Genomic DNA, 23,892 nt, shown 5'->3' with positions numbered 1-23,892 from the left:
AATCAAAGGAATGGTTAAATTAAGTCACACTGACCTGAACAGAAGCATGAGCAACTCATTCACAGCTTCCCCTTTGCTTTTAACTTGCCCTTGCCGAATGCTTACAGTGGAGTATGCTCTAGAATACAGACCTGCAGCTGAGAGCCACCCAGCAAAGCCTCTCCCTGTCTTGCTTCATCCTCCAGCCACTGGCTAAGTGGGTAACGCTGCCAGCCAGGACAGGGGAGGCAGAATGGTGTTTTGCTCCAGACTCTGCAGAGAGCCCTCTCCTTGACCTTAGCCAGGATTTCTCCTGGGAAAACAGATTTTACTACTGCCCCATCACTCTATTAGTCTCACAAGTAGCAGGCACAGAGACAGCAAATCCAGAGTGAAGTGCGCTCCTTCTACATAAAGGCCAGGAATGTGACATCTTTTCCCTCTACTGTTAGTGCTCAGAAAAGCTCTGCTTGTCAAGTAGCCAGTGGAATCCCAAGCAATGATCAGGACAAAAGTCTTGAATTCCCAAGTCCTCTGCATACTGCACACAGTGTGCACAGCAAAAGCAGGCTCAAGGCTTCCTCAGTGGTTGACCCATGCAGCCAGGCACTCTCTGGTCCCAGAGAGCAAGGTGGGCTGAAAGTGTTGGCAAGCAATAACCGCTTAGTTTCCCATAAGGTTTGGCATGAACTATTTTCAGGGTGGCAGGGGCAGAGTTACAGTCATGGCACTGAGAAGCCCTCTACTCTTCCAGCTCCAGGCGGATCCATCACACCCCCTACTCAGCCGCTCTCCCTTCATGGCTCCATGGTGTGACAATGTAGAATGGCAGTTACCTGGTGCCTAGTCAGCCTCTGCTCCAGATGCTCAGCCAGCTCACTGACCCCAAGCTCAGCCCTCAGGATAGAATCAGCAGTACAAGCCCCAGAGGGAGCTGGAGAAGATCTCTGTAGAAAAGCACCACCCACCAAAAGGAAGCAAGAGAGAAGACTGAGTGTCCCCCTGAGGTGAGGACAGGGTCAGAGCCCGTGGGAGGAGTGGGGGATTAGGGACAAGGTAGGGCAGAGAAAGCAGACCTGCGCATGTGTAGGGTTATGGAGTAGTGGAGGGAGGGTCCTGGAAAGGAACATAAACAATGTCCCTCAAAAGTATCCAGGCCTGCATTGAGAAATCCAGAAACCAGCTCAAAGGGGAAAAGAAAGCAAAATCTCTGCAGTCCTTGCTGCCCACTGAACTCAAACCTACCTTTCCCCTCTGCACTGCAGCCCCAGCCTTCAAATTGCTTCTCCATGCCACTTTCTCCTTCTATTCCACCTACTTCTCTCCCTTCTTCTTTTAGGCACTGTTTCATTGAAAATCACCAGCACCTCATTAAATATGCATTCCTCAAAATGTAGGGCACTGCCCTGCTCAATGAAAATGCCTACTTTCCTTTTTGAGAATATACCCTGAGAAGGGAAAAGGAAGCTGGGCCACACTCAGCACCATGGGAGAGAGCAGCCCCAATAAGGGTGAGCACAGTGGAGCAGGGCCTTGGGCAGGGATTGAGAAGGACCGCCAAGCTCCACCCCTCCCCGCTATCTCCTCCCTGATCCAGCATCTGATCCTTGCAGCACACAGACTGTCTGTTGCTAGCTTGGTCACAGGACATAGAAAGATAGTGCTGTGACTAGCTTCCTAATAGGTCTGATGAGTGACCTAATTACTGCTTGCCTGGAATTATTTCTCAGACAGCAAAGGCAGAGGAGGAGGTAAAAATAAAAGGCTTATGTGAGATTCACAACTAGAGATGATTCTTTACCCTACACTCTGAGATCTCTAAAGGTAGGAAGAACTACAAAAGTTTCATTAATACCCAGATGAAGTAGAATGATTTTGAAGTATTTCTTCTTTTTCTATTGTCTATAAGATTTTGGCATGATCTGTTTTTTTAAATTATCTTTTATTTATTTATTTATTTATTTATTTGCAGTTTTTTTGGCCAGGGTGGGGTTTGAACCCGCCACCTCCTTCCAGTATATGGGGCCAGCGCCCTACTCCTTTGAGCCACAGGTACCGCCCATTATCTTTTATTTTTATTTATAAATATTAGTTGTCTATTTTTTGAGACTTTGGAAAAAAACATAAGAAGAAGTTAACTGATGACTCCATACTGAACCTCAGAGTCAAAGCATTCTATGATAGACATATTCTTATCTGACAATGTGAATGCTACTTTATTTGCATTATTATTGCTCAATATTTCACTGCAGCAATAATGTGATTTCTGAATTTATTTATCTTTGTTTGTTCTTTATGAGGTTTTTGCTTCTAGTCCTTATCTTAAACATTGTTATTGTTATTAAATTTTAAGCCTTTTTAATTTTGTGAAGGCAAAAAGTGGAAACAAAATAAACATGTATTATGTATAGAGAAAAAAAGTTTCATTAAATAAACAGCCTTCATTAATTGGCATCTCTACCAGTCATCAAATTATATAATAGAAAGTTGTAATCAATAATTTCCCCCCTTTTCTTGTTCAGAAAATACTGGCTAAAGCTCTTCATTATGCACCCCCATCTGTCATCACCTTCCTTCCCCTTCGATCTCTTCATACTTGAAAACTTCCCGCACTTTGGCTCTCTCAGGATTTCCATGTCAAGATCCCTGATGTCAAACACCACCTGCCTATTGACCTGGACTCACTTCCTAAGAAGCTGTACCACTAGTACATATTTTAGGGTAGAGGCAGTACAACTTGGAATGGGAAAGGTGGGCAGAGATGGAAGTCCTGAGGCTCTTTATCATATTTAATAATACACACACTTAAGACCTGAATGCTGGGTGGACGAATGCTCTACAGTGAACACTACTTGCTGGGTCAACACTAATAACAAAGAGAATTCTGGCTCTTTGCTGGGTGACAAGAACGTGCAAAAAGCAAGGGGAAGGAGGCTACCCCCCACACCCCTTTCCCTCTGTACCCTCCACCCCCATGCGTGCCCCGTCCGCTTGGCTCTCAGCATCCCATGCCATGGCGTCATGCTCTTTTACCCGCTCGTGACGGGGACTCTGCTTGCCACGGTTGTCAGCACCAAGATCCCTGTATGTCTGTTGGTAACAAAGTAGAAACTTAAGCTCCATCCAAGCTCTATTTCAACCTACTAAGTGACAGTGAAAAATTCAGGGCCAGAAAATCAGAGTTCATTTCAACACATATCCCCTTCCCCTACCGAACCCCACTCCCACATAACCATAATCTCATCTATGTCAAACCCTATGATCCAAGGACAGCTGTCTGCACAGCCATTCTGTCTACCTGGATAGAGAATTACAGTTAGTATAAAGGTGGAACAAACATATTTCTTTCACACAGTGGCATAAGATCAGAGGTGTTAAATGGAAGGTTTAGAAAAAGAGGTTAAAAGGATAAACCTTTCCAAAACAAGACACTAGGAAGGAAAGGTGGGGAGATGGAAACTGGCTAGAATAAACGACCATTACAATAGTCCAGAGGAAACTCTAAGCTGGGGAGTGGTCTCAGGAACATGCAGGAACATGGGACCAAAGCATAACTCACTAAAGGGAGAAATGGACAAAGACTGGGAGTGTTTTCAGTTGATAGGAACATATAGGTGAGAGAGATGGAAATCTGTAGACAGTCACACAGCTGCCTTGCTGATCTGAGGAAAGCACTAAAACAACAAACATGGGAACAAGGAAAACCACTCTCATCACTCTTTGGCTAACTAAGGGATCACCTTATAACCATGTTCTGATGGAAAAGCTGATCCAAAGCTTCCTGTAAGGCTACTCTTATCCAGTCCCCAGAGCATACTGTCTCTGCAGGCGCAATGAGGACAGAGCACAGACCCAGATTCACTTCTGGCTCCATTATTCACTATGTGGCCTTGAACAAATTAGTTGGCTTCTCTACCCTATGCCTCAGTCTCCTCATCTGTAAAATGGAGATAATAATGGTACCTGCCTTGCAGTGTTGTGAGATTTGGCTGAGATAATACATGAAAAGAACTTAGAATAATGCCTGGGTCATAATAAATGCTCCTATCTTGTTAGCTCTTATTTAGAGGTGAAGCATAGGACAGTTACTAAGCCTATGACAGCTCAGTTCTTAGACTCACGGACATAGGCTTGGCCTTTAAAATCAGACATTACTACCCTGTTTCCCCAAAAATAAGACATCCTCTGAAAAATAAGACCTACTTACAGGAAAGATAAGATGTCCCCTGAAAATAAGACCTAGCACATCTTTGGGAGCACACCTTAAAATAAGACACTGTCTTATTTTTGGGGAAACAGGGTAGTAGCCACCTTTTAAAAAGATCACCTTAATGGAGAAAATGTCTTTCTATAGCTCTTGCCCTTGAAATTAGCATTTTATTTTATAGGAATATACAACAAATATCAGCCAAAGCCATTCTATAAATATACTTCATATAAATGTGTTTGTCACAAATGGACACTTGCTGTCCTCATTAACCATGTCTGTAGGGGTCTACTTTATAAAGCAGTTCTTGAATAATCTGCCTGGAGGGTAAGTGGGTTGGATGGGGAAGGACTGGAAGGGCAAGGGGCTCAGAATCAGAAGGGAACAATCTCATGTCGTAAAGTCCTATAAAAGCTCCCAAATGCCCACCTTAACCACATCTCGTTGGGCAGCAAGAAAAAAACGACCATCTTAAATAGGGTCTTAGAAAAATATGTTGCTCTTAGAGCTTCTGGGCCTCAGATCTGTGACAAGTATAGTGAATAATACAGTTTAAATTTTAGTTTGTGATTGCATGGTCATTTTCCCATGATGTGGGACAGGATAAAACTACGCAGAATTTAAATGCATTACATTTCCAGTCAGGACTTGCTCATTTGCACCTGTGGCTTCTGCTACAAATGGTTTCTACAGATGGTCTTTCTTTTTTATTAGTGTTTTTAACAGTTACCATTGAAAAGAATAAGTGCTGATTTGGTGTCTACAGTAGCCACCTACACAGGAAGGCAGGAAGAGGCAGACAGGACAACAGAGCATGCAGAGAGGATCACCTGCTGGCTGCCACGTGCCCGACAGGGAGGTGGAGTAAGGGGAGGAGAGAGCGTGATCACTTTTTTGGGGCAGGTCCGAGAACGCTCCTTTTCCCGTCGCTTTTACACCAACAGACACAAACAAAGAGAACATTGTTGAAACAGCGCCCACAAGAAGCCGGGTTCTAGAAGGACTGACGGGCATTTCCCAAAATGTCCGAACAGGCCCTTTCTTTGCCCTCCATCTTCAACACCAAACCCCTGGCTGTCAGAGAGGGTGGCCTGTCAGTCTCTTGGCCTCCAGGTAGGACTTGCACCTTCTGGGCAGCTGGTTAGAACTTGTAGTGTAGCACCTTCCAGAAGCCAGGGACCAAGGATTTTAATGGGGAACTTCGGGAACAGAAGAAATGGGCTGGATCATGAGTGGAGCAAAAGAGTTAAGAAGCCACCCACCATGAGGCGGGTACAGAGGCTCCCTCCCAAGGCTGGGTCACATACACATCCAGTGCAGCAAAGTAGCACTGCTCTCTTCTTAGCCCTACACACATACTCAAAAGGTTCTGGAAAACAACCAAGGAAAGTACAGGTAATAAGATAGAAAATCAAATGTCTTTCCCTAATGGAATGTCATACATACATATGTCCACAGCTTTCCTTCATTCTGGACCCTCTCCCTTGCAAATCCTCATCCTTGGGAGTCTGTCTCTCATTCAGAAGCCCTTCAGCACCACAGAAATCCCACATTCCTAGGCCTCTCTGGTCCCTTCCAGAAGAATTCTCACTCCCTGGCTCAGATGGCTGCACGGAATAGATGCAAGTAAGGCCTGAGAAGGAGGGAGGCTATGAAGCTTTGGAACCTGGGAAAACAGCTCTGTTATTCGTTCCTAATTCACATGACAACCTACTTCCAAACCAAGGCTGGTTAATGCACTGTTGGCCTTCACAAAACATTTCTGAGATCAAAAGGCAAAAAGGGTGAGGAAGGGAAGAGGCACAGTGTTGACAGAGGAAGGTGAAAATAAAAGTCACTGGCAGGTTGAGTTGTTATTCATTTCCCTTCTTCCACACTATGATCTAAGCTGAAATGACTTCTTCCACACTCTGACTAAGCTGTTGGTGCTTATGTCAATTCAACCATCACTGCCGTGCTTGACACGCTCTCCTGTCCCTGTCTGATCCACTTCAAGAGGAGCACAAAGTGAGCCACAGTGAGGTGCTGCCAGTCAGCCTCCTACTCCTGAAGGGGGACCTAGGGCTCAGCCATCAGTGTGCATCAAAACAGGACCCAGGCACCACTGGAGTTCCTATGTCCCCAACTTTCTGTAGCACCTGGCAGTGCAACTCCAACTGTCTTTTGGGGAATAAATTTAGAAGGCCAAGATTCATGATTTAATGCTGAGAAAATGTTCTATGTCAATACTTGAACATATCACTTGAATGTAAGAACTATGAGTCGGTTCACAGTGCTACCTCCCTGCAGCCTCACAAATTTATAATTCCTGACTTTATATAACCTAAAGCACCTGAGGACCTCACAGGATGCTCACTGTCCATGGTTCCTCACCTACCAAGTCTCGTTCATCCACCTACCCAGTGACTGTCTGACTGCCATCTCTGGGGACCATTTCGTAGACATAAAAACATCCTGTATGTGACTTCATGGTCCTATTATACTGCCCCTCATCCTGCCAGTCTTCTGCTCTACTGACTGTGATCATGATCATCCAGAAGACAAGCTGCCTTGGCCATGACTAACGAGGAGAATGCAGCATGCAGTGGGAGGCTCCCAGACCCTTCAGAAACAGAAGACACAGCAGTCCCACAGAAACCAAGCCTCTGGAGCCCCTTCAGTACCGATCAATCAGATAAAAAGCCCATGCATAACTCACCACCAGGACTGATGCCTTAGACTGGCCAGCTCCTCAAGCCACACTTGCTACCTGAGACTCCCCAGCAAGCTAACCAGAAGCTCCACCCAGTAGCACATGTTCACCCACTGGGGGATGTTTCTCCTCTCCTCCCTTTCCTCTCTGTTGACCTTTATGAACATTAAAGGAGTCCAGAGTTCCATCTAGACTTCAAGGCAGAGGGTAACAAAATACAAGTAAATTTCTAAAGAATTTTTTTTTTTTTTTCAGAAGATCTCCCTAAGCCTAGAGAAAGGGGAAGGTTAGCTTCTGTATGAATTTGGACATTGCTTCCAAAGTTCCATCTCTACTTCATGGGTCCTGCCTTTAATGTGTTTTTCTCTTCTTTTTTCCTTTTTGAGACTCTATTGCCATGCGTAAAGTGCCATGGTGTCATAGTTCACAACAACCTCAAACTCTTGGGCTCAAGAGATCCTATTGCCTCAGCCTCCCAAGTAGCTGAGACTACTGGTGCCCACCACAACACCTGGTGAGTTTTTTTTTCTATTTTTAGTAGATATGGGGTCTCACTCTTTCTTAAGCTGCTCTCAAACTCCTGAGCTCAAACAATCCACCTGCTTTGGGCTCCCAGAGTGCTAAGATTACAGGTAGAAGTCACTGCACCCAGCCTAATGTGGTTTTTAAAATTATTGTTGTTGTTGTTGTTAGGGGCAGGGTTTTATGGCTCAGTGCCTGCGGCTCAGTGGTTAGGGGGCTGGCCACACACATAATTTTGAACCCAGCCTGGGCCTGCTAAAACAACAATGACATCTACAACAAACAAACAGTCGGATGTTGTGGCAGGCGCCTGTAGTCCCAGCTACTTGGGAGGCTGAGGCAAGAGAATCGCTTCAGCCCAAGAGTTTGAGGTTGCTGTGAGCTCTGAAACCATGGCACTCTACCAAGGGTGACAAAGTGAGACTCTGTCTCAATTAAAAAAAAAAAAAAGAGAGAGAGAGAGAGACAGGGTTTTACTCTGGAGTACAGTGGCCTGATCATAGCTCATTGCAGCCTTGAAATCCTGGGCTCAAGTGATCCTCTTACCTTTGCCTCCTGAGTAGCTGAGACTTCAAACATACACCACCATGCTTGGCTAATTTTTTAATATTTTAAAGAGACAGGTTCTTGCTGTGTTGCCCAGGTGGTCTTGAACACCTGGGCTTAAATAATCCACCTGTCTCAGACTCCCAAAATACTGGGATCACTGCCCTGAGATTACTGGGATGATCCACCATATCTGGCCTAACGTGACATATGATTAAAAGAATAGTTATCAAGGAACATTCTGCCCTGAGTACAATTTTAATAAAACCCAACTCACTGTTCCCCAGCAGGAGATGTCACTTTATAGTATAAGAGGCTAATGGAGTTGACTGTGGAAGATGCTGATGGAATCAAGGATCAACTCATCTGACCACTTAGCATCTTATAAATCTTAATGATACCAAACCACAGGACAGCCTATCCAGGCTCCACTCCCTACACCAGAAACTTGCTCAGCTGTGACATGGGAGAAAATATAGCGCCAGCCTCCACTCCCCTCACTGGTTTTCTATCATAAACCAGGTGCCATCATCTACTTCATCTGGTACTACTTAGGATAAGCAGTTTTCCAGGAGACATTACAAAGATTTTGGTGAAAATTCCCAAAGGTGTCCATGAACACCCTTGTCCAGGCTTTGAAACAAACAAAAATGAGAATTCAAGACTATGTTTTTGGATAACATTTTTCTATTTAATGTGAAAGGCTCTACCACCCTAACTCTTAGACTTGACTGAGTCAGGAATTTCCCTCCAATAGTCACAAGGAGACAAGCTAGCCAGCAAAAAGGTGGCTTGAGAAAAACATGATAACAGCAAAACCCCAGGGCCTGAGGTACCTGAATAATTCGCCACATGGCTTGAGATAGTTTCAAGCCAAATTCACAACACAATCCACTCTTTAACTGATTTCTCAAATCCCAAGAAGTTAAACAAATCATTGACTCAAATCAGCACTACCTGTTAAATGTCTTCCCAAAAGAGTCAATACTCAAATGAGCACAGAGACCTCCTGTCCTGTGAGCCAGGCTTCTAATATGCAGGCCTCAGCTATGCCCTGGCTCAGGAGGAGGACAGAGGTGGGAAGACCTGTGCAGGCAGCTGGCAGCTCCTTTACCTGTTTCCACTGCGGGGTGGGAGCAGGGCGACCCTGCTCACGCAGGCTGCAGGACGGCCGGCTGGCCCCATGCACTTGTGTCGGCTGTGACACACAGGCAAGTGTGGGCAGGGACAGGACATGGAGACAAAACAGAATAAAATATGTCAACGTAGATGACACAAAAAGGTACTCATGGAAGACAGACACACACTCCTGAGAACTTCAGGGGAGGAAGGTCAAATAACTCTTAGAAAGTCACAAAAGGAAAGAAATAGACTCCCTCCTAAACAAAAAGCAAATAATAATTAAAAAAGGAAAACAGAAAGCTATGATTCTCCTTAACCTTTTTCCAAACCCAATGCTCTACGAGTCTAAACTACTAATTCTGATTTGGAAAACTCATCTTTCTACCCAAAATGAGGTAAGCACCCTTCCCCTAACAAAGCATTCCAGCCTTCCTTAGGTGTGCTGGGCCTTAGGCTGTCAGAGCCTCCAGGGAACCTCTTTTGTGTGAACCACCACATGAGAAGGCCGGAGTACCAAGACTATGTGAGAGAAGAAATTAATTGTGCCAGAGTCAATACAAAGTTGGCTCCACTGTCCAGTCCATAGCAACGATGAGTATGGGGAAGAGACAGAAAGAGAATACAGAGAATGGGTGGCTCCCTACCCTCCAGCTCCTCTTCCCACTTGTCAGGGAGTTTACAAGAAACTTTCGTTGTGAATCTCAAAATTAGCCCCTCCTCTTGTATGAAGTCTGAGTGACTTTTAGACACTCCCTAACAAAGGCACTTCAAGTTAAATGTTCCTGTCTAACACCTGATATATGGCTTATGGGAATACCATTTAGCATCCAGAAAGTTCACATTCATAGCGATATCCTAGGAAAATAATCTGCAAAACACCACAGAAGCTTTATCGCAAGAATGTTTGCTTCTGTATTTTTCAGGAAACATCTCCAGGGGTCCTCAAACTTTTTAAACAGGGGGCCAGTTCACTGTCCCTCAGACCATTGGAGGGCCAGACTATAGTTTAAAAAAAAACAACTATGAACAAACTCCTACGCACACTACACACATCTTATTTTGAAGTAAAAAACCAAAACGGGAACAAATACAATCACACTGCCTCATGTGGCCCATGGGCCATAGTCTGAGGACCCCTGAATTAAACCGTCCAACACTAGTGCAATAGTTAAGAAAAGCGGGGTACCTATACATTCCAACAGGGACTTGCAAAGAGTTTGGAACAACATGGGAATATGCCTAAAGTTAAATAAACAGCAGAATAGAAAAGTGTATGTTAAGAATGACTTCAACTATAAAAATAAGAAAGCACTAAAAACAAAAAACAAACAAAAAAACGAGAAATGAGCAAAATATTAACAGAATTATAGGCACCTCAATTACCTTTATTATACTTCTCAGCATTTTCTTTAATAAACATGTACTTCTCATAATTTAAATATGTCTGTACAGATATACAGATACAGATACACATCTTTTAGATCCCTCTGCTGATTCTTATCACAGACATGTCAGAATGCTGAGGATGAAGCAGCCCTGAATGTGTAGGCGAGCTTTTGAAACACCTATCTACCCTACTCAGACAAAGGGAAAGCCAGACACTGGTCTTGAGCCCATGAACTGAGGGGATCGTGACACAGCCCATCTCTCTTAACTCTAAAGACCCCTCCTTCCTATGTGCCTGACTGAATGTGAGTGGGTGAGCGGTGAGATGGAGCTTACCTGTCTCCGTATGCTGGTGGACTGTGCAGGTGCATTCTCTTCAAATTTGGCCAGCAGCTGGGTCGCCATGTACTTCACTTTGTTCTGGTTCCCAACAGAAACATCCATCCTCCTGTCAGTCAGAGTACTCACGAGTGTTGGTCTTTCTCCTCTGTGGCCCCGGGTAGCTTCCTCCTAAGGACACCAAGCACCCAAGAACCAGCTCTGTTAAAGGAGACCCCTCTAAATGCTCTTCCCTCAAAGAAGAAATGTGGTCAGGCCCAAGCACAGAGTCTGGCAGTTTTGCTTTAGATCAAGCTCAGTAGTTCTCTTCAGGGTTCTAATGTCCACATGGAGTCAGAAAGACTCTGGTACACAGGGTAGTATAAAGAGGTACTCAGACTTGTACTAGTAGTGTCATATCCCAGGAGAGCTACTGTCCTTTGCCAAATGTGGGATTCCAACAGACAAGAAGGTTTGAGCGCGCATATGTGTTATATTCTCTGAATGCTCTCTAGAAAATTAAACACAGGCAAAAGCCCAGAAAAAAAGCATTTGCCCACAGAAATTCCCATAAAGGATGAATATGACTAGATCTAGCAATACCAATGTGGAATTACAGATTTAAAGCAAAAGGCTGCAATTTGGTATTATCATTCTAACAGATCCCATGTGACTCTCACCTCCTCTGATTGACTGGTCTTTCTCCTCTTTCCAGCACCATCCAAGTCCTTCTCCTTTTTATCCTGTACCAAGAGAGGAAGGAAACGGCATTATTCTAGTCACCATACCTTGCCATTAGTTTTGCAGCCAGTATAAGATTCGTCCACACACCTTGGGAGAACGTTTCCGAGAGATGGTCTGTCCAAGTTTGCTTAGGAAAGAGATGGGGGATTTGGTACTGGCTATCAGGACTGCTTTCTCCTCCGCATTCAGGTCCAAGGTATCTGTGAACAGAAATCAACAATGTTTAAGGACAGCCCTTGAGGGTGTCAGAGAGTCCTGACCAGAAGTACTCTCCCTTGTAGTGGCTCACAGAATCTCAGAAAGCTCCCAAGATTTACTGGCTGTGATAGAGCACGTGAATATCAGGAGGGAGCTCCACAGAGGAAATCACACTTGGGTCTACGTGCTGAGTCTTCTCTTTTCCATCTCTGTAAATAAAAATGACTCTTTTCCCCATCTACTTCAGTTACAAAACCCTGCACTTTTACTTTTCAAAAGGTGGAATGTGCACCAGATTATTAGTTACAGCACAGTCCTGAAGCCTCACCTTTATGCTAATAACTTCAGGACAAGGAGGGAAAGACAAATAGGAATTACCTCGAGGTCTTGGGTTTTGGTATATGCAGATGCCATGCTCTGAGCTGCACACAATGGGGCACTCCCAGAATGGGTATATTAACATTACAGTTATGCATTTCTGTTGTAAGAACCACATCTTATCAGAAATAGCTATAGATGCCTATAAGAGCACACAAGCTGGAAAGCACTGGAGGGTGGTATCATAAATTTTGTGGACTCCAACGTTTTATTAATAACAATAGTGATTTTTAAAGTAGTAAATAATTGAATCACTAACATTTATTAAGTGCTTTCATTTGCCAAACATTTTTCTTAGTATATCACAATGTAATTATATATATTATCCCCATTTTACATATGGGGGCTTCTGCACTAGTGCCTCCTGGGCCTTACCACTGGAGGGGAGCGAGTCTTTGAACATCTCATAGAACTGAGTCAGGTACATCACCATGGACAGCTTGTCGGGCTCCCCTACGGAGGCCATTTCTTTGCCTGTCATGATGGGAGAAATGCCCAGTTCCTTCTCAGCAATATCAAAGGCCAGTTGGTTATTCTTCTCCACATTTTGCTCATCCAAAGAATCAAAATCTCTGAGAAACAGAACGAGGAAAATGTATCAAGATGGGTAGACTGTCCCCAGACCATGGAACACATGGAGTCATCACCATTTCCTCAATCTTTTGGCTAAAATCCAGGGTGCCACACATCACTGAAATCTGACCGCAAACCTGTTTATCTCACCTCTTCTCTTTCCTTGTTTTTTTACAAAGGAAATGCAGAGCATTCTTAAGAAGAAATGATTAAATATCTACCCAATAAAGGAAAAAAGAGGGGAAAAGTTGAAAATTTTTCATTTTTCCAGTAACACAAATTTTTTACTAAAAAACATAAGCTCAAGAATAGAAAGTATCTTCATTACATATTCTTTTGCACTTTGTGTGTGATGCATGTCAAACTAATGTCCAATAATGACAAATATCCAATTTGAGTAAAACTGTTCCTAAAGCCCTAGGATTATCACCCAACATGGCTCTTAGACCTGATAAGCTATTAATGTACTAAATCAGCTCTTATAATTCTTTTTCTTTCTTTTTCTTTTTATTTTTTTTGAGACAGAGTTTCATTATGTCACCCTCAGTAGAGTGGCGTAGCATGACAGTTTACAGCAACCTCAAACTCTTGGGCTTAAGTGATTCTCTTGCCTCAGCCTCCCAAGTAGCTGAGACTACAGGCACCTGCCACAATGCCTGGCTATTTTTTTTTTGTTCTTGTTGTAGTTGTCATTACTGTTTGCCAGGCCCAGGCTGGGTTCGAACCCACCAGCCCCCGTGTATGTGGCTGGTACCCTAATCGCTGAGCTATAGGCACCGAGCCAAGCTCTTGTAATTCTTATTTAGCCTTCTCCTTAAGGGGAAATTCCAAAACTTTCCTCAAAAGATTTTTCCATTTGTTAAATTTCCTGAGTTTTCCCAAGTATTTAGATTAATAAACATTTCCTACTGGATTTTAAGCTTCTTGATACTCAGAGTAAGAACTGATAGCATTGTTCTTTAGTCAATTTCAAGATAACCTGGCAGTCCTTATTTTGTGTTAACCTACTGACCTGATAGCATTTTTTCAAATTCCTTTTCCCTGTAGGTTAAGCTTATTAAACTGAGGCAACTCATCCTGAACGAACTCATTGTAGTCTAAACAGTGCCAATTACCTCGTCATTGCTTTGTGTTCTGCTATGAGTTAATTCCCCTACCTAGATCTTCTCTAGGCAGCCTAATATAATAGGACACGTCCCCTCTGCCCCCACACCTGCCCTCCACTCCATGTGCTAGGCTCCCTCAACAACTTCTGCCTGCATCCTTTTTTTCTTGCCTTCCCTTTGGAATATAGCTGATTCACCTGTCCACCTCTGAAGCACTTTGGTGCCACTGATCACAATCTTTGTCAAGCTGCTCTCCCTCCCCCAAACCCCTTTCTTTGGTGGAAGTGACAAGCCCTGTTTTCATTTACCTTTTACTAACTCCAATGAGCTAAGAGACATGAGTGCTAGAGATCATTTACCGTCACCCAAGCACATTAGAAATCCCCATTTTTCATCCTGTGAAAGGCTGTTTTTATTAGCTCTTGCTTCATTAGCTTATGACTATCATATAAATAAGGGCTATGTCTTTTACAATTCCTTAAGCAATCATTAAAACAAAACAAAGAGATACTAGGCCCTTAAGTGGACCTAATGATAAAAAGGATAAGCAGCCAAAATAATCCAACGTTCTCTGCTTCTGTTTCTGAATCTTTTGTTTGGCTTCCATGGTAACAAATGCTGATGGTGGAAATCTGAGGGCACTGGTCCCTGCAGCTGACTGGGGTCCTCCGTGTACACTGATTCTATAGACAAGGGAATGGGGAATGGCCAGAGATGTTACTAGTATAGGTGGGTAAGACGATGTCAGTTTTGTGGGCCTGACAGAGTATGTTCACAAAAAGTGTGGTCTTTAACAAAAGGAAAATGCCAATGAACCACCATAAATTGGGGAAGTATTCATTGTTTTTTGTTTTGTTGGTAGTGACGTATTTGCTTTCAGCTAGCCAAATGTTCTAGCCAGGTTTCCCTTGTGATCAAGAGGGTTTGAGAGATAACTGGCTAAAATGAAGAGTTCAACCCAGGGCCAATAAACAGTTTTCCTCTGTGTAAAGCTAATAGGCCCACATGGGCGTTAAAACCAGTTTTTAACTTATGAGTGCTATGGTTTTAAATATTTAGCTATCATTTCTGGGTTGAGCTATATAACGCATGACATACAGACTTTTAAAAAGAACTAAATCTAAATCATTGCCTTCTAGAGGAAGTGTCTTATTATTTTCCTTATTCTAGGAGAAAGGATAACATTTGGCTACTTGAAAGGTACTTCAAGATCATTGGAGAATATAAAATCAAACACAAAGTTGTTCAGGACTTACATCAGATCAGGGCGGTATCTGTGGATAATTGCACAAAGGGCCAAGCCACTTTTCCAAGACATGGTGAGATCTGTCACATTTACCCCTGCGTAGCCATCCGTCTGCCTCTGGCACCAACCTAGTAGTTTGCTTGAACGAGCTACAGACTCTAAAACAATAAAAATTATTATCGGAAGTGTGGTCACCTAGTAACCACAGGCTACAGGATCCTTGCTGCAGTACATATATCCAGTGTGAAAAATTATCAGTGTAGGGACAAAATAGTTATTACAAGATTTCAGAAGAAAAGTGAATAAATTTATGGACCTGGTATTGTGATAGGGAGATTGTAAGGTAGATGAGAAACTACCAATTTATCCAGACTCTGAAGTCAATGACCACCCCCTCAAAGACTGATAAAAATCACACCTGGGGTGGTCTGGACCTGACCATGCTGAAGCCCAGTGTCCCCAGGGCACTCATGGACCCTGACTTACGTGGAAGAGTGCCACCTACTGAGTGATCCCCCTCATTTGCACAGTTCTAGGATTTCCCTAGAGAGTTGCTTGGCAAGTGGCTGAGGAAGCTTTTTCTCTCCAAAGTAACAGATAAGAAAAGTTCCATCCTATCTAGCAGCACATTCAACTAAAAGCAAACAAAGTCTTATTCTTACACTTTCCAAGGCAGCCAGCAATTTGCCAAGTGAAGAAACTCTGTAGAGTTACAATGACAAAGCCAAGAACCCCAGATAATCCCTCAGACCAAGTCTGGCACCTTGTATTATAAATGATCACATCTTAAAAAACTGAATAGGCAAACGCGTGTTTTATAGTTCTTCAATAAGTCTCCTAAAACCCAAATAAACTTTATAAAAATCCCTTTCTTACTTACATGAGAAAAGCTCTGAGATGAAGCATTTCAGAGAAATCTGTGAACTCCTATTTGTGTCTAAGAAAGTCTGTTCCCTTACCTAAAGCAGCTGAAAATATTTAGCTTTGTACTAAGTCATTTAGTGATTTGTGAACATAAGATAAAAACTGTGTATCATAAAAATCCTGTTTCATTTAAGTCCTTCACAGTGAAAACATACCCTGAAACTATAGACAGAACCACTTCTAGTGCCATCTCTTGGCTCAGAAATTAACTTTATTTCAGATGCCTCCCAAGTCTGTATATGCAACCATCCAATACGTATTGGACAACTTCAGTATTCTAGGCTCTAAAATTAAGAACAGTGACTAAAGATACATTCTCTGCTTTCAAGGAAATGATGGCCCAGTGGAAAAAAAATGAACATGTTTCCAAATGCCTGTTGGTCCTCCTATTCACCTTATATACCAAAACATGTCAAATTCAAAATGTCCAAAACACAATTCACAACTTCTCTCATGCCTTCTTGGCTCTCCCCTGCCTTACCCACACCAATGCAACACCATCCACAAACATCTGCCTCTTGCCCCACAGGGCAATCAACTGCCCATGCCTATGGATTCTGGCTCCTTAATGTTCTGTCACATAATCCCAATGGCAAGGACCACCCACTAAATGCTAAGCACTTTAATAAGCACTTTCTATACTCACAGAACCCTCACGATCACCCCCCATTTCATAGACCAGAAAACGCAAATTCAGAGATGTTAAATCATCTCTTCAAGGCCATAAGACCAGTTGTACCTGACCCCAAAGTCCAAGTTCTTCTCCACCACCCCTCTCCCTTTTCCATCCCCAGCTTTAGGACCAGATTTGGGCTTTTCTCATCCTTAGCCTGACCACTGCACTGCATTTCTAACTCATATCCCCATCTCTGGCATTTCCCTTCTCCTGGCCTCCTTATGTACTCAGGTGTGCTCACTTACTCTCCTTTCAAAACACCTTCAGTATATACAATATACAGAGTGGCTATCACCTTTCTCACTGAATCCTAGCAGCGTTGCAGGACCTAGCTAAAATGCCACCAATTCTTCTGTAGAGTCTTCCCCCAAAGACTCTCATGCTCTCTCCCTCTTTCTCCCCACACCCCTTCCAGCATGTGTATCTGATTTATCTCTATACTGTCTTAACACCTTACTTAGACAAGGTAACTGTTGTGGGGACCTGCCTTGTGCAATGAGCTGTGTGCTCAATAAACAAGTGAAGATTTCTCTGACTAGCTTATCTGCATTTCAAAAGGCCACTGCCAGAACTTACCATTTCGAGTCAGCTTTGGGGTAGTTCGGGAATTCACCAGGTTCTCCATTTCCAGATGAATATCTTTTGTTTCTCCAGTATCATATAAATGGCGCACCTGGCAGAAAGTTACCAAGTCAAACAGAATGAAAATCAACATCAGATAATAAATTCCCACCTCAGAGCAGAATGTTGAAGATTAAAGAGTGGTTGTAACTGGGTTATAGCTTTCATGTGACGGTCCTAAGAATAGGGAGAAGGGGGAAAGGGAGGGGAGGGAGGGGGGAGGTAGGTGGAGGGAGGGGGATTAATGGGATTACACCTGTGGTGCATCTTACAAGGGTATATGTGAATCCTAGTAATGTGGAATGTAAAGGTCTTAGCAAAATAACTAAGAAAATGCCACGAAAGCTATGTTAACTAGTGTGATGAAAATGTGTCAAACGGTCTATGAACCAAGTGAATGGTGCCCCATGATGATACTAATGTACACAGCTATGATTTAATAAAAAAATAAATAAAAAAAAAAAGAAGATTAAAGAGTGAGATAGCAGGTTGGAAAAACTTTAAAGAGAAGTTACAATGACAACCGTTATATCCTTTATGGAATGAGGTGGAGTTACAGAGACACAAATGCATATTAACTTTAAGAAGGTGTGCTAAAACTTAGTTACTTGACTATGGAGGTCCCTGTTGGATCATGATGCTGCTTGTTAACAGCAGGTTTTACAAACAACTATAAGAACTTAACACAGGATGTATAGGAGACCTAGAAATGTAAACTTCAAGTAGAGGGCAAATTAAAAATTGCACTAGAATATAGGCAAATAATATCAAATGGGCTGCTTTCTAACAATTGCTTTACTCTTTGGGATTATTACAGTTTGTAAGAGTCATCCTAACTGCAGTATCAAAGCTTTAGAGATTCTGAGAAACAACTCCAGAAGTATTAAAAAAATCAACTGACAGGCGGTGCCTGTAGCTCAGTGGGTAGGGCGCTGGCCACATAATCGAGGCTGGCAGGTTTGAACCTGGTCTAGGCCAGCTAAACAACAATGACAACTGCAACAACAACAACAACAAAAAATAGCCGGGCATTGTGGCAGGTGCCTGTAGTCCCAGCTACTTGGGAGGCTGAGGCAAGAGACTTGCTTAAGCCCAAGAGTTTGAGGTTGCTGTGAGCTGTGATGGATGGATGGAAGGAAGGAAGCTCAACTGACAGTAGTAATAATATCTTTCAATGATCTTGTGAGTAGGGAGGAATTATTACCCCCATTTCTCAGGTAAAGAAACTGAGGTTCAGAGAAAGTGAAATGACCTGTCCAAATCACAGGTAATTGGTACAATAATACAAATGGAAGTCACATCTCCTGACTGCTGGACAGGTGCTCTTTCTCCTGTAATACACGATTTAAATCAGGAGGTGTGGGATCCTGATCCACACCTGATCCACCATTTTTTGGTCATGTTTGATCTTGTGCAAGTCAATCAACAACGCTATGCCTTAGCTGCTCAATCTGTTGATGGAAAATAATGTGAAAATAGTATCTACTACCACCAATTTAAAGAGACATCTACTTGAATTACTAAAAAAAAAGTGTTCTATATAGGTTTGGTATTAATAGTTTTATACATTTCAATATATCAGAGTTCTAACAATGGGCCTAGATGCAGATAAAAGAACTAGAAGGCTCTTACCTGGCTTGGTCGAAGGAAGTTGACGTTAATATTGGGATACCTAGTGACAGGGTCAATGCTGTATTGGCTGAAGTTTTTACTCACATTCTCAGGGGTGGTCTGAGGCAGCAACCTATAAATACTTTCCCTGCAATGATATATAACAATATACTCAGAGCAGTGACAGGCAGGGCTCTCCATCTGTAGTATTTTTGTTTTCTGACAGCATACTAAATTATTTAAAATATGCAACAAATCCTCATTCTTGACCAGTTCCCTCAAACCTTGTACCAGCCCTTGCTTCCCATACCCACCGCCTCATTCATCTCATGGGCAGACTGGTTAAGAAGAGTCAAGGAGAAGAACAGATACAATGTCATGAGCAGTAAGAACAGCCTGATTCTCATTTAAAAGGCAACTAATTTAGTGGGTTTTTTTTTCAAGTACACTAATATTTACTTTTAAGTTTTAAAAAAAGTCATAAATGAAAGAAGAACCTGCCACCACATTTAACTAGAATGCCTTAAGTAAGATAATGATAAAATGATATCAACTACCAATTGCATCCTGGAAATCTCGTCTCTCTAGTTCTTCTGATCAAGGCATTAGTTCTTTATCATCCAGAAAATCCTAGGATTTTTATATCATTTGCAAAAATCTGCTTCAAAACATCTGATATTTAGGGATTTGAGAAATGTTTGTAAGGAGTTTGGTGTTTGCTTTGAATTCAAAACCACTTTTCATTTCTTCTCCATCAATAATAAATTTGATTTGGGAAATAATATCTTGCTGTCCTCTCTTAAACATGAAAACATCTTTAGTTAAGAAAGGAGAGAGAAAAGGAAGAGCTTGAACCACTCCTCCTCCCAGTTTTCTCATGGAAGGGACTCAGGATTACTTCCCATTACCTCTCTGCTAGGACTTCCAAGGGGCTTGTTCCTAGTGACCAACTTCGTACCATCCAGGCAGAGTCCATAGCAGCTAGAAAGCCCCGGGCTATTCCTGTTCCCATTGGCCAGAAAGGCTGTGAGGGAGACATAAAACAACGAATTAAAATAAATTACCTTTTAGAACAGGAAAACTAAGGAATAAAGAGAGTGTGCTATTAACAGTAGTATTTGGCAACTGTTCTGATGAATGAACTTCTCTACTCTCCTAGTTAGTAGAAGGGCAAGGCACAAAACTTGCAGAATTTCCTACCATACTTACTAAAGCTCTCAGCAGTGTGTGACTCTTCCCTACGTCCTATAACATCTATAGGGAACTGACCTATGCTGCACACCCTGGATGCCCAGATTCACTATTACTGCCTCCACTATAAAGCCCTGACATCCTCAGCACTCACCTCTAGGAGGCTGTCACCAACCAGAGCTACTAACAACTGATGTCCGTTCTGCTCCCGCACCAGGGCGGCATTCTCAGAGGCATACATACAAGTGAAGTCAAACATGGCCACGTCCGGCTGCCCATAGTGATTGATGGCAAAGTCCAAAGACGGCAGCTGCTGCTGGGTGGAGAAGTCTGCTGCCTCTCTGGCATAGCTGAGTAGAGCCTCTTGGTCCACGTTCTCTCGGGAAAGCAAGAGCTCTGTGTCAGCGTAGTCCTGTCTCCAGAGAGAGAAGAGGCTCGAGATGGAAAAGCCCCAGCAGGGAACATAAACCCAACCAGCCAGAATCATGTCACCCACAGCAAACAGAATGTAGTTTCACCACTTTTCCCTCACCTAAAGTGATTTTGCATTCCCAAACCAAATCTTTTACACAATTTAGAATGGGTGGGAGGAGGGCTCTATCAGCACTGTCACAAACATATTCTATCTAAAAACACTGCTGTCTAAAAACATATTCTTAGCTCTTCCATTTCCTTGGAGCAAATTGTTTCTCCTTTCTTCCAGTCCAATTCACTTCACAGAGTTGTTCTGAATATCATATAAAAGAATTTAAGAAATGGTACTCTTCGTCCTTTGGGTCTTCCACAGTTTATTTTCTGTCACTAAAGTAAGACTAATTTTTCTGTTCAAAAGGAAAAATGCATCTGTTTATCTGGAATATCAGACCCCATAGCTTGTTTATGTTTCCATAAAAAATGTATCCATGCTTTTGTATCTACTATTAAATAAATTTTAGAATTAAAACTGTATAGATTATTAAAATATTTTTTATTTAAAAAAAAGAAATGGTACTCTTGTGAACTGAAAGAGCATTTTATAATTTGTTATTGTCAACAACCATCTTGGGAGTGGTAAATGGCTTTTGGCAAACAGGACCATGTGACAGGCTCAGCCTCATGTAGTACATCAGAACCGAGGAAGAGCCCAGAAGCCTTAGTGCCAAAAGGACACAGAGGTGGGAGCAACAGTGGTACAAAGGAGGCTGGGAAGGAACATACCAAATATGGAACAGAGGTTTTCAAAATAATACATAAGATTCTGAAAGGCTCTATAGAAATCTACCAACAAAGAAGAACAATGACGAGAGAAGAGGGGCTTTTCATATAAAGGACTACAAAACTCCTTTGCTGTTTTGGAGGATCCTGGCACGCTAAGCCAAGTCTTTGTTCTCTTAAAGTGGAGCCTATGGTTTTCAAGTGCCCCTCATGTACTTTCAACCACTACTACAAGATACTAAAAGTCAAAATACAAACACTCAAGTTGGTTCTAGGAATACTGTTTGTTCAACGTTGAGCAAGTGACCACAATGGGTTTGGTTAGTGTGTAGCAGCATGCACAGAAGACGTGGCCCCTGCTCTCTAAAAAAATTTACAAAAAGGGAAAGTAAATCTGGTCTTGGCATTCTCCATTGTTTCTATCTAATTTCTACTAATAATTCTGTCTTGATGGTAGATTTAGGTCTTAACTTAGTCCCAAGGCATACCAACCACTTCACTAGGTATTTCATTATGGATAGCAATGTAATGCCAACAGAGCCCCAGATAATCATCTGACCACTTCTATGAGGCATCCAACCAAACACGTCTTGCTTATGCTCTTGGCAGCATGGGCTATACAAACTGCTTTGTCCTGCTTCTCCCTGCACACACAGAACCACTGTGCTGAGAAGCAGGCACAGGGGTCCGGGTGGAAAGGAGCTTCGTGCAGCAGGCACGTGCTTATCACTTGTTCCCCATCCTGCCCTAGATAAGGGAGTAGTGTTACTCAGACCAAAGTGACTTAATTCATCATCATCCTGCAAAGAAAAAGGATTCCCTGAAGGGAATCTGGTGGGAATTACACAGGCCTGAATTAGCATGTTTGGTGCCTTTTACTTCCACCTTCTCGTCACATGGTGACAATAATTCTCATACTTAGACCAATAAGACTAAGTAAGACTTAAAAAAAAAAAAAAAAAAAAAAGGGCGGTGCCTGTGGCTCAAGGAGTAGGGCGCCAGTCCCATATGCCAGAAGTGGCGGGTTCAAACCCAGCCCCGGCCAAAAACCACAAAAAAAAAAAAAAAAACCTCTTTGAGGAACCATCTATTCTGTGGTTCTCAGATTTCATATTTCAAGATCATCATCTCAGGTTATGCTGTGCAATTATCACCTAGAAAAATGGCTCGGCTAGATGTGGCTAAAAATGGATATTAAAGCCCTTGGTGTCCAGTCATAGAGACCTAAGTATACCCTGATCCAGTCGATGTAAACTGGACCTCTGATACCATGACTGAAGTAACACCAGAAACACTGGCAAGCTTCCACAAACACTGATTATTGCTTCTGAGTCAAACTCTTCCCTTCTGTCACTCCCTCAAAGGTAACCTACTAACCACCCACTAATTGGTCATATATGGAATTCACTGGAACCACAAACCAAAACACCTAAAATGAGACCGAGTTTGCATGAAATACTATCTTTGAAACAGTCCAACAGGAGGAGGAAAAGTGGGGTAAGGTACTACTGACACAACACTGGCCATATGCTGATAACTATTAAAGCTGGATGATGGGCACGTGAGGTTTAATTACATTATTTGCCCACTTTTATTTACATCTGAATGTAAATTTCGTTATTTATCCATAACGAAAGTTGTTAAAGTTAAACTGAAAAACGTCAGGGGTTACCAGGAGGTATGTTCAGTGCTCACTTGTAGGAATAACCCATCAGACAATAAAATTCTTTCTCTTAGTGATCATATTAACTAGTTCAACAAAAGAGAGATTTGAAGGAAATCCATTGCTCACATGCAGTATCACTCCTTTGTCCAGTAAACTCTGCTTTTTGGCTGTCATAACAAAATAATGGGTGTCATCTTTGTAGTAGACGATATTCTCCAAATCAATACCTAGGACCAAAAAACAAATATGGGCATGTAAGAGTTTGCCGAGATAAAGGTGCATCAGGCAGCCAGAAAGATCACACATGGGTTGTACATGAGATAGGGCTTGTAAAACTCCAGGCAGGGAAAGATGTCTAAGCCCAGATTCTTGTTTCCTGTATAATCAATTCATGAAAATATGCGGATCTCTGTTTCTCTTTGTACTGCTGCATAATTCACTTGATACCCCAACTTACCCCCCAAAACAATGAGTAAATGGAACTGTACAAATGAGGAAAATAAAACAAAACTAATCAAAAAGAAGCTAACCTCTACAGGAGACCTTGGGTTAGTTATCAGGTCAAATCTCTTTGATAGTCAAGGAAATTGGAGGAATCTCCTAGATTCTTAAGAACAAGATAGACAATTCAATGCCTAGAAGCCAAGAGTGAACCACTGACTTAATTCAATTCATCTAAAAATAGATGTGCCAGGGTGGCGCCTGTGGCTCAGTGAGTAGGGCGCCGGCCCCATATACCGAGGGTGGCGGGTTCAAACCCAGCCCCGGCTGAACTGCAACCAAAAATAGCCGGGCGTTGTGGCAGGTGCCTGTAATCCCAGCTGCTTGGGAGGCTGAGGCAGGAGAATCGTGGAAGCCCAAGAGCTAGAGGTTGCTGTGAGTCCTGTGACATCATGGCACTCTACTGAAGGCGGTAAAGTGAGACTCTGTCTCTACAAAAAAAAAAAAAAAAAAATAGATGTGCTGGGAAGAAATCAAGTTCTAGAAATCAG

At 42.6% G+C, this 23,892-nt stretch overlaps 1 protein-coding gene across 17 annotated transcripts in view; it reads right to left on the bottom strand.

Moving 5' to 3' along the window:
• Window positions 1-23,892, bottom strand: part of MICAL3 (microtubule associated monooxygenase, calponin and LIM domain containing 3) — a 239,530-nt gene that overhangs the window by 88,458 nt on the left and 127,180 nt on the right. For 10 of the 17 annotated variants that reach the window (XM_053555643.1, XM_053555642.1, XM_053555649.1 and 7 more), the window contains 14 exons: window positions 23,027-23,127; window positions 20,195-20,452; window positions 19,758-19,873; window positions 18,871-18,997; window positions 17,194-17,290; window positions 15,028-15,175; window positions 12,468-12,664; window positions 11,604-11,716; window positions 11,453-11,515; window positions 10,791-10,964; window positions 9,061-9,144; window positions 5,017-5,115; window positions 3,013-3,069; window positions 816-926 (listed from right to left, as the gene is read on the bottom strand). In XM_053555643.1, coding sequence (XP_053411618.1) covers window positions 816-926; window positions 3,013-3,069; window positions 5,017-5,115; window positions 9,061-9,144; window positions 10,791-10,964; window positions 11,453-11,515; window positions 11,604-11,716; window positions 12,468-12,664; window positions 15,028-15,175; window positions 17,194-17,290; window positions 18,871-18,997; window positions 19,758-19,873; window positions 20,195-20,452; window positions 23,027-23,127 — 1,745 coding nt within the window. The remainder of the gene's footprint in view (window positions 1-815; window positions 927-3,012; window positions 3,070-5,016; window positions 5,116-9,060; window positions 9,145-10,790; window positions 10,965-11,452; window positions 11,516-11,603; window positions 11,717-12,467; window positions 12,665-15,027; window positions 15,176-17,193; window positions 17,291-18,870; window positions 18,998-19,757; window positions 19,874-20,194; window positions 20,453-23,026; window positions 23,128-23,892) is intronic. The other 7 variants (XM_053555656.1, XM_053555657.1, XM_053555658.1 and 4 more) reach the window with 4 other exon arrangements.

Source organism: Nycticebus coucang, chromosome 12 (genome assembly GCF_027406575.1).
Source record: "Nycticebus coucang isolate mNycCou1 chromosome 12, mNycCou1.pri, whole genome shotgun sequence".
NCBI classification, from domain to species: Eukaryota; Metazoa; Chordata; class Mammalia; order Primates; family Lorisidae; genus Nycticebus; species Nycticebus coucang.
This window is presented reverse-complemented; position numbering and strand designations above follow the sequence as displayed.